This window comes from Cebus imitator, unplaced genomic scaffold (genome assembly GCF_001604975.1).
Source record: "Cebus imitator isolate Cc_AM_T3 unplaced genomic scaffold, Cebus_imitator-1.0 Scaffold197, whole genome shotgun sequence".
In the NCBI taxonomy this organism is placed as follows: domain Eukaryota; kingdom Metazoa; phylum Chordata; class Mammalia; order Primates; family Cebidae; genus Cebus; species Cebus imitator.
This window is the reverse complement of record NW_016107512.1, coordinates 518,634-529,420: the sequence shown is the minus strand read 5'-3', so window position 1 is coordinate 529,420 and position 10,787 is coordinate 518,634. Positions and strand designations below refer to the sequence as shown.

The 10,787-nt window shown below is 40.9% G+C and overlaps 2 protein-coding genes across 10 annotated transcripts in view; one reads left to right on the top strand and one right to left on the bottom strand.

The window, feature by feature from the left end:
- The window catches only part of USP49 (ubiquitin specific peptidase 49), a 105,250-nt gene extending 94,796 nt beyond the window's left edge, over positions 1 to 10,454 (top strand). For 7 of the 9 annotated variants that reach the window (XM_037745281.1, XM_037745282.1, XM_017547247.2 and 4 more), the window contains 3 exons: positions 2,254 to 2,362; positions 3,230 to 3,435; positions 5,148 to 10,454. In XM_037745281.1, the coding sequence (XP_037601209.1) occupies positions 2,254 to 2,362; positions 3,230 to 3,435; positions 5,148 to 5,338 (506 nt within the window). In that variant the 3' untranslated portion in view covers positions 5,339 to 10,454. Of the gene's footprint in view, positions 1 to 2,253; positions 2,363 to 3,229; positions 3,667 to 5,147 lie in introns of those variants that run through there. The other 2 variants (XM_037745286.1, XM_037745284.1) reach the window with 2 other exon arrangements.
- Positions 10,455 to 10,459: 5 nt separating this feature from the next.
- The window catches only part of PRICKLE4 (prickle planar cell polarity protein 4), a 7,736-nt gene continuing 7,408 nt past the window's right edge, over positions 10,460 to 10,787 (bottom strand). The window contains exon 8 of the mRNA XM_037745293.1: positions 10,460 to 10,785. Coding sequence (XP_037601221.1) covers positions 10,610 to 10,785 — 176 coding nt within the window. The 3' untranslated portion in view covers positions 10,460 to 10,609. The remainder of the gene's footprint in view (positions 10,786 to 10,787) is intronic.

Sequence of the window (10,787 nt, the reverse complement as noted above, 5' to 3'; positions counted from 1 at the left end):
ACACACACACACACACACACAGTTATGCTTGATTTCATTTTGCCATTTGAAAACAAAATTTGAAATTTTATACCTGGTTAACTGTAGACTCACCTATTCTGTTCCATTTTGAGATACAGAGTCAGGTGAATCAAATTGTTTCATTAGAGTAATTTTTTTTTTTTTAATAGGGATTCATGAAGCCTTTTACTTGTAAGGAACAAAAGAATATTAACAGCTTTAATTCCATTTTTCGATATGATAGATTAGGCAAGAAACACTTTTGTTTATTTTTACAAGAAAGGATTGTTCTTCTGGTTGTCAGATGTGCCAATTTATTAGGATTTCTCTAGGCAAGTGCAAATAATGCCACAGAAGGAAACCTATGGCGAAGGGATGAGATGCATTGATCTGTTGCCCGTGAAGTTTCAAAACTGTCAGTCTTCTACCTGTCTTCCTGGCCAGCTTAATCAAATGGAGACAGAACTGATCAATCTCAATTGAATCAGTAATTTCTTTTTCTTTGTGAATTTCATTTTAGGGAAACAAAGCCTAGCTATATTGTCTTCATCTTAGCTCACTTACTCCCTCTGCTGAGGGTGGCAGTCACTGCCAGGGTTCCTAGCCAGAGCTGCAGTAATTTTCAAAAAAAATGGTGAATTGGAATATAAAATAACGCCAAGCCCCTCTTTGAATTATATATCTGTTCATGCCCCCACATGTTGTGACTGCACACCCTGGTAAAAGCTTCTCCTATGGCACACTCATTCTGATGCAGTCTATTATAAGAAGCTATACCTCCACATCCTACTGTCACAGCTCTGCAATATATCATCTGGCTGTGATTTGCTACTTTTCGTGAGTAGTAGAGACAGGACTTGGTATCAGATGCTCAGCTCTTCCAACACTGAGCCCATGATATTAACAGCTCAAGACAATTAGCAGAGACTGCACTAACCACTAATTTTCTACTCTCATCCATTTACCAATTTAATGTAACAAAACAGTCATCAGTAAATGGTTACAGGGAAGTCTTCTGATAGAAACTAAGATAACTTTATTTCCACTGTTTATTTGCTGAAGTTTAGAAATGCATTTCCTCAAGGCTAGGCATAGTGGGCTCACACCCACAATCCCAATACTTTGGGAGGCCAGGGTGAGAGGACTGCTTGAGGCCAGGAATTCAAGAAATGCATTTCCCCCCCAGTTAGAAACAACATTAGAGACTGATCACTGGTTCTGCTTTGGAGCTGATAAATTTAGCCACCTGTCAGCATTGTCCTTACATGTCCAGCAGTGTGCTTTTATCCAGCAAATGTGTTTCAAAAACTAGGCACAGCATAAAAACATAGAACCAACAAAGTTCATATTCTAAATATTTGAATATGCTATAAGCAAATCATGCTAAAGAAAAGATGTGTTTACATGCTCTATTCTTTAGTAATCTTATCCTTTTTTATCTTTTTCCTAAGCCTGAAATATATGCATTATTCCCTATTTTACTGGTGAGGAAACTGAGGTTCAGAGTTTTGAATAACTTATCCATTAGCACACAACTAGTTGTGAGCAGCAAGCAGAATTAGGCTTACCTAGTGCAAACAAAAAGCTTTTTCAAATCGTATTGTGGGGTATCATAATTGAAGTTATAAGCCATTGTGAAGACATGGAGCCTTAACATACGCTTCTACTCTATGTGCTTGCTGCTGCACATTCTATTATATTCCATCATATGCAAAGTTGCTGATGGCAAAAGTTTGAAAGATTGGATTGCTTCTAACAGCTGACCCAAATAACAATGACTTAAAATGAGAGATTTTATTCTTCTGTTACATAAAACAAGTCTGAAGGAGATTCAGGGCCAGCATGGTGGCTGCATGGTCATCAGTGACCCAAGCCATTTCTGTCTTTCTGTTTTACTATCCTATTGCAAGATTTCTGTCTTCAAAGTTACCTTTTGGTCCAGGAGGAATTCCAGAAGTTTCAGATAGCGGGCAGGCCAAAGGGCTGCACCTTACAACTGAGTCAGTCCTGTCTAAGCAGAGTGCCACATGGTCATTCCTTTCATCTTAGCCAGAACTTCTATGACCACACTATGCAGGCATGTGAAGCTGGGAAATGCAGAAAGAGGGTCACATTGTGCCCCAAATAAAATTGAGTTTCAGATACTGAAAAATATGGAGAATGCATATGGAATGGCAAGTCACTGTTTCTGCCATAGCTAGAAAAAGACTCCTCACAACCTATGTCTTATACCTACCTTCCCAAACCACATAGGCAAACGACGAAAATCCAATCCCAAACCCCTTGTTCTGAGTGAAGCTAGAAAGCAGTTAATGATCTACAGACTACCTCAGGTCCTCCGGCTGCACCTTAAAAGATTCAGGTGAGCTTGCTGTTGGAGTCCCCAGCTGGGTGAGAGCTGTGGGAAAAGCTGCTCCAAAGGCTTTGGTGAGGGCGCATGTCTTTTTTGGTGTTGGGAGGGGAAGCCTGTTTGCTCGAGACCTTGTGTTTTCCATGGAGATTAGATCATTCACATCCGCTAAGACAAATTGATGTGGGAACCCAGCAGGACTGGGCTTTTGCTCTCATGCTCCTGTGTAATTAATTATCCAGCCTCCACTGGGTGTCTGCGCTTAAAGATTTTCTAGCCTGGCTTGGACTTATGTAGATTCATCTTCAGGATGATGTATAAAATAATCTGGAAAAGAAGGGCAAGCAGGATACTACAGAAAGACTATTGCTTGAATTGCTTGTTTAGGGATCTCTAGGTTCAGAGTCCTTCATGGAACATTCGTATCAAATAAATGGGCTAGGTGCAGCAGCTCATGACTGTAACCCTAGCACTTTGGGAGGCCAAGGTAGGCAGATCACTTGAGCTCAGGAGTTTGAGACCAGCCTAGGCAACATGGTAAAACCCTGTCTCTATAAAAAATACAAAAATTAGCCAGGCATGGTAGTGTGCGCCTATAGTCTCCCCTACTTGGGAGGCTGAGGTGGGAGGATCACCTAAGCTCAGGAAGGTTGAGGCTGCAGTGAGCCTTGATCATACCATTGCGCTCCAGCCTGGGCAACAGAGTGAGACCCTGTCTGAAAATAAATAAATGTAAACATTGATTATCACCATTTTATTGATGGAAAACCAAGGCCAGAAGGTTAAATTTTCTCAGTTTCCTGTTTTATTAATACCTGCCTCTACCTATGATTGTATATGCCAGTTTTTACTAGTAACAAGCTTATATCCATGTTCTAGGTGGTCTGGCCGTAATCATCGAGAGAAGATTGGGGTCCATGTCGTCTTTGACCAGGTATTAACCATGGAACCTTACTGCTGCAGGGACATGCTCTCCTCTCTTGACAAAGAGACCTTTGCCTATGATCTCTCCGCAGTGGTCATGCATCACGGGAAAGGGTTTGGCTCAGGACACTACACAGCCTATTGCTACAACACAGAGGGAGGTGCGTGCGCTTTACTCTGTGGGGTGGGGGACACGGAAAGGGGTTGATTTCTCCACATTTTACTGTTTTCCTTTTATTTCCATCCCATGGATTGATTACCTAGAGGGAAATTACATACATCTAAATCCAATGGAAAGAATTATGAAAGTTGGGCCAGGCGCCGTGGCTCACACCTGTAATCTCAGCGCTTTGGGAGGCTGAGGTGGGTGGATCACTAGAGGTCAAGAGTTTGAGACCAGCCTGGCCAACATGGTAAAACCCTGTCTCTACTAACATAGTACAAAAATTAACCGGGCGTGGTGGCAGGCACCAGAAATCCCAGGTACTCAGGAGGCTGAGGCAGGATAATTGCTTGAACCTGGAAGGCAAAGGTTGCAGTGAGCCAAGATTGTGCTACTGCACTCCAGCCTGGGTGACAGAGCGAGACTCTACTGTCAAAAAAAAAAACAGAATTATGAAAGTTGAATTCAAATTTTGGGTATATCACTAAGTAACAACATATGGTTGTTCTAAGAATTAAAAGGAACTCACGTAAAAGTGCTTAGAACAGCACCTAGGCCCTGTGCAATGGCTCACGCCTGTAATTCCTCTGCTTTGGGAGGCAGAGGCAGGAGGACTGCTTGAGGCCAAGAGTTCAAGACTAGCCTGGGCAACATAGTGAGACCCCATCTCTAAAAAAATTTAAAAATTACCCAGGCATGATGGTGTGCACCTGTGGTCCTAGCTACTTGGGAGGCAGGAGTGAGATAATTGCTCAAGCCCAGGAGTTTGAAGCTGCAGTGAGCTACGATTTCACCACTGCATTCTAGCTTGGACAACAGAGTGAGATCCTGACTCTTTTTAAAAAAAAAAAATTAAGGCAATTCAATTCATCCCCAAAAAAAAAAAAAAAAAAAAAAAAAAAGAGCAGTTACCTAGCACATAGTGCTTATTCAGTCAGTATTGGAGGATACTGTAGTATTATCAATAGTGCTGGTTATTGATATTATTACTATTGTGGTAATGCTAATTCTGCACACCCCCGTTTTCCTTCTTGGTTATGCAGAAATAGTACCTGGGTAACCTCAAGGAGATATTGTATGAATCTCACTAGCCTCAGCTTATAATAAAGCTGGAGACATTTACTGTTCTTACTACTTCCCCTGCCATGGGAAGTATGGGGATGCAAGGGCCCCTCCAAAGGAGCTTTAAGTTGTCATCCTCCAGAGTGGAGTCTCCCAGCTACTGTACTGACCGATGGGCTGCAGATGTGTTTTCAGCTGTTCACTGTTGCTGAACTGCACAGCCCTTGGGGCATCCAGAGCCTGTGAACAAATACTTTTTTATTCCTTCTAAATTTTCCTTTATGACTCTCCTCTATATCCATTTCTCCTCTCCTCCTCCTTGTCTTCCTCGTCTCCCCATTGCTTAGCCTGCAGTGTTGCAGCTATCTTTCTAGAACGCCCTTATGGACAATGAAAAAGCCTGAATAAAACAAATATAAAAACGGCAGTCAGCTGATAAGCAGTATTGTGGTGGGGTTTGGTGGTGTTAAAGCCAGTGGATATAGAGAAGTCTGTTGGTTTCATATACTTGTCCCTTTCCCACCACCAATAATGGAGGGTTGGCTCTATTCAGAACTGCTCTGTTCCTTTCTTCATTTCCTGATTTTGCCTGCTGACTAGAAATATGAATTGAGTAGTCATTTCTCCTTTTCTCCGTTGGTTTCCTAGGTTTTTGGGTCCACTGCAATGACTCAAAGCTGAATGTATGCAGTGTCGAGGAAGTATGCAAAACCCAGGCCTACATCCTTTTTTACACTCAAAGAACAGTGCAGGGCAATGCAAGAATCTCAGAAACCCATCTCCAATCTCAGGTGCAGTCCAGCAACAACGATGAAGGCAGACCACAGACATTTTCCTGAAATGGGAGGCATGTATCAAAGACTGGCTTGCTTTTAAACTATTGGTGTCCATACATCTTTCCTCTTATAGGAAATAAGGCTACTGCAGGAACAGATGACTAGGTTTGCCTCACTGAGTCTAGAGTAGAAGGTGCCAGGTGATTCATGTCCTATCATAAATTTTGTAGTCTCTTTTCATTGAATTTGGGAATTCCCTCCTTTCATAAAAACAAATCAAAAGAAGTAACTTCTATGAAGATCATTTCATCAGTTGCTTCTGAATATAGAGGGATCTGGGTGGAGAAGAGGGGGAGTAAATTGATCATATCCACACAGGAGAGCAGCCATGTTTTCTCTCCATTATGTGATTCCCCTGCTAATCAGGACCTCCTTGCAGCATCAGAAGAACCCTCTGGATGTGAGCAGCCCTGGACAGAGCACGTGAGGAGGGGCCCTGGGCTAGCAGCTTGCTGGATGGGATTGGCTCCAAGATGGGAGATGAAGTCTAAAGGGTTTATTCCCACAAAGGAAGTAACCCTCAAGGGTTTAAAACAAAATTCCTTTTCAGGGGATAGCAGCTGAAGAGTGGAGTGAGATGCATGGAACAAATTTCCCCATGCAAAATGGGATGGTTTTCATATGTCATACCCTCCCTGCCTGCCACTGTCATTTAATCATTCTATACTTCTGAGACTGGTGTGAATATCCCTTCATTCTAAAGAAGGGGCAGTTTATATAAAGAAGCAATAGACTAGCACATGTTGCATGCTGAGCCAAAGGGCACTCCTGGCTATCGCAGTTCTGTAGCAGAGCCCTGGTTCAGGTCTAAGGCAAGCACATGGTTTGGCTTAAACTGGTTCTTAGGTTTTCTCAGAACTCAGTTGAGGGTAGGCAGAGATAGCCGGTGCTCCAGGGCTTATTGAATGCCTGTCACCTGTTCTCACTTCAGTGCAGCTTGTGGCTTCTTAGCCTGCAACGTCTTTCATGTTCCTGGAGAGCCGGAACATTCATGTCCACAGGGTTTGGGAGCTTTTGGTTTTCTAGGGTATGGTAACTGCTTAGGAATCCACCCCCTACATATCTGAAGAGTTTATTGCTGATGGTCTTGGCCTGTTTCCTTCCAAATCTTGATAGTCCCTACTGTTGCTTTACCCGCTATACTCAGTCCATCAGAGAAAAAAGCAAGAGTGCCCTGTCCTTTCTCCCAGTGCTAGTAAAATGCACCTTCCTTTTTAAATTGGGTCAGTTTCTAAACAGAATGAAATTGCCCAGATAAAAATCCTTGTCCCCATCAGGCACCACTTCATTCTTAGTTCTTCACTTAGATTTGCTGAACTTTTGTTGCTATGGTTGCTGCAGTAAGCCTCACTCAACCTGTCACTATGAATGCTCATCTTTTGACTGAGTATATCATATTCATGTTTGAATTCAGGTAGAAGTACAGTTGTCACTTGAAGGGAGTAGATGTGGAAGAGAGTTTGGGGAAGGGTGGAAAGTGGGGAAAGCAAGGCTAAAGAATGAGGGTTATAGCTTTAGCAATGTTGATGAGCCACATTTCCCGCATAGATCTGTAGCATTTGCTGTTGACCTCAAAATTTTGAAATGAACTCTCCCATAGGCCCTGCCAGGCAGCACTGAGACATGGAGGAAATTCAGACAAAAAAATGGCTCACCCTGATAGGGAAGGAGTGGCTATATTTTAAATTAAACTTGCTTTTTCCAACACTGTGAGGTTTCTGTAATATTTAGCTTTTATTTGGAAGCGATAGCGTATGGCATTTTTTTATGCTATTTGGTTTATATTTCTACTGCAGGCTTCTTTGTATAAGCTTTGCCTGGGCTCACCCTCTCCTGGACACTGTTTTAAAGTGTCAACACTGTCCATGCTGCCAGAGGCTCTGATGTGAAGCTGTACTCTCAAGATCCACAGTTTTAAGTCAGTATGATTAGTAATGATTTTTTGTGGCAATAGAAAAGCCCATTAACTCAAAAACACCAAGGAGAGTAAAAAGGAAAGGAAACTATGAATCGTGCCTCATCTTTCATTGAATCCTATATTTATTATTCTAGAAAAAGAGAACTTACGAGATAGAGAAGAACTAATAGAGCATCTACTTTACCCCTCAGGCTGTCCAGTGGGGATAATTATTAATAAACATTTAATGGAAAATTCAAAGATCTTCCAATTTAATTTTTAAAAAGTTTTATACCAAATATTATAAGGATTTATTAAGCAGATTAAGGACTTTGTGAAGTAAGTGCTTAACTTAGCTGAGCACATATATATCAAAGTAATAAAAGAAACTAACATCAGAGTCTCCACTGAGCTACACATTTGCGAAAGGTGCGCACTGCAGTTACAGACACCTCAGGTACCCAGAGGCAGCAGCACTAGACACTTAAGAAGTTAGTATTAAGGAGATTTCTATTAAAGAAGAATTCCCTGCTGCATAAGCCAATGGCTATTGTGAGGGAAATGTCCCTTTGCCTTTAATTTATTTACATATTGGGTATAGATGAATGTCTCAGTTGCATCTTAAATTAAATTGAATCATTCTAAAGAGAAGAAAAGAGGAACCAGGTAAAAGCTGACTAGATGCTGCCAAATCAAACCCAAGGTCTCCTAACCGAACCTTTAATGGGCCCACTTCTCTCCCAGGGCAAGTAGTTAAGAGTCTTGTTCCAGGAACCCTTTGTAGTCAGTTGGCTGGCATGTTTACTTGCTGCTGTAGCCAGCCAAGATGAGTGCACCTAGGCCCTCAAAAAGGATTTTTTTTTTACCTCAATCTAGCCTGACCCTCATATTTGTGGTTGCCTCTAAGACGAACATCCATGCTAGTGTAAAAATAATTAGGAATGGCCTTGGTAGTCAGGAACTGAAGCTCTTATTACATGGTGGATGGAGCTCTTGCCAGCTTTGATCCAGCCCCTCAATCTTGGAGTTACGGGGCAGGGCTGGGGGGCAGTGCTACACTGTAAAGAATTTCCAGATGTTTCTTAAAATGTTATGAATAAAATTGGAAACTGTAGAAGTGTTAATGTGTCCTATGGACTCAATAGCAGAGTTTATTTTTGTTTTTAATGGCAAGGCTTCTAGAGTCAATGATTGTATGAGTTTGCTACTCTGGCTATGCTTACAGCTCCATCCAAGTACAAGGGAAGAACCAATGAGGTGGATTGGCTGGCAGTGGGGCATGCCCCAGCATAAGCCCTAGAGATGTTGACAGTAGTGCAGAATGAACACTTGGTTGGGGATGGCGGGTGGGGGGTGGGAGTTGGGTGGGTGGGCTGGGAGGGATAAATGGAGTTTGTTTTACTTACTGATAAAGCTTTGTGAACTAATTTTATACAATTCATAAAATTTGGTGCCTTGTACTCGATTATGGTTTGCATGGAATTGAAGATTAAGGGAAAGGATTTCTTCTTATCATTTGAAGTGGCAAATGGGTCTGTGTAGTGTTTAAAGGACATCTGGTATCACAGACTTTTAAAAAGCATTTCATATCTCTTGTCTGTGAATGCAAATTATTCTTACCAGCAAGTTCTGCAATTTTGTTGTAATGTCCAAATTCTTTGTATTTGTGACTGTTCATCAAATGGCTGCTTTTCAAAGCAGACTGTGTACCCCATTGTTTTTCACTACCTTTATCATATTCCATATGTTAACTTGGGCCTTTCCAAATCAGGCTGGGGGCCTACTCAGATAGGGATATAGTATACATTTTTTCAAAATTGTATAAATTTTTTTTTAAAAAGAGAAAAAATAAATGAAATCTTACTCAAACCATCATTATGGCTTTAAAACCCAACCAGCAGTAAACACTTACTTGAAGTCAAAACAGTAAATTTTGAATGAAATTTTAATTATGCTTTTGGAAGCTGCCGTAACTCTTGCTGGATTTTGATTTTCAATTTTGGAAGTTTTTATCAAATAAACTGTTCACAGTCATTAGATTAGGTAGCAGACTTTAAGGATCTACATTTCATTCCTATAAAAAAAAACAGGACGTACTGGTATTTCTTGTCTTAGCAAGTAGTTTGATGCAGGTCTAAATAGGTTTAGCATCTATACTATGGCTTAAAAGATTCCTCCTTTGTCACCATTTGGGAGGTGATGGCTTCAAAGCTAAGCTTTGCTTTCATGTGACCTTTCTTCATCTTAATACCCAATAAGATATAAATCTCTCAGAGTCTACCCAGTGTAGACTCAAATGGTCTTAGCTTCATCTATCAGGTAAGATCTAGCTGATTTATACAAGAGAATGGTGCTTTTTAAAATATACATACTTTAAAAATCTAATTCTCAAGTAATTTTCTTAATATTTATGCTGGCAAGGTCAAGAAAGACTATTTTGTCCTGTTTATATTTAGTAGTGAACAAACTGCTAGAGACATCTGTCAGTCTTAACAGGCCACTGTGGTCCATATATACTGCCTCCTTTCCAATTAATGTCCTTTAATCCCATACTAGTTCCATAGGAGACTTGGCACATGAAAGCACTGTTTTTCTTAATGCCTAGTAAACTGACCAGAAAAAAATATTGCCATGGGGGACCTGTTTCTATCCACCTCTTTCTGTGGCTACATGAGTTTATACATGCCAGTTCCATACATATTCCATTTCCAAAGAGCCCCCAAACCCTGGACAGTAGCACTACCATGAATTTTAGGGTCACAAAACATTTATTTCCTTCTGAAGGCAGCAGCTTCCTCAGCAGTGTCACTTTAGTGCCCACTGCCCAGGATTACTTCACTGTGCTCCCCCCCACACACATCACTGCCCTCTTTCTGCCACCAAACCTCACTTTTCCAGCAACAATGCCTCCCTGGTGCCTGGAAAACCCACCTGGTGCACTAAAATGCTATGCAACACCAAATGGCTTCTTCCCCTAATATTGCTCAACAATATAAATTCTTCAAGAATAAATTTCATGCTATGTTAACATCAATGTATGGTTAGTTTCCTTTTTTTTTCCTTTTAAAATGAAGCAAACCACCTCCATTAAAATCCATGTTTGGGGCTTGTTTTTGTCTCTCAAGTGTGAAATATAAATCATGTTTTTATGATTTTTGTAAATCTTAACTTTTTACACTTTGTTTTTGTAAGCAAAAGTTTCTTATTAAAAGAATAAAATGACTGTCTTTGTGTGCAGTATTTATTTCAAATGTTTGTTAAAACAGCATTGTTATTTCTCAGGACAAGAACAAAGATCACCCCCTGGAGAAGCTTAGGAACTTTGTACAGAACTTTACAGAACAGAGGCAATACTTTAGCTTAAATTTGTCTGCTGATCAGAGAATGGAATTCTGCGTGGACTCAAGGAACAAAAGGAAACTAGGCAGGGATAAGGAAAAGGAAAGTGCCCATCTGAATGAAACTTCAGCTGCCATCAGGGCACATCTTGTGATGGTCACAGATTGTAGGTTGTTTTTTGGAAGGTTCAGGTTCAGCACAGGATTCCATTTGTCT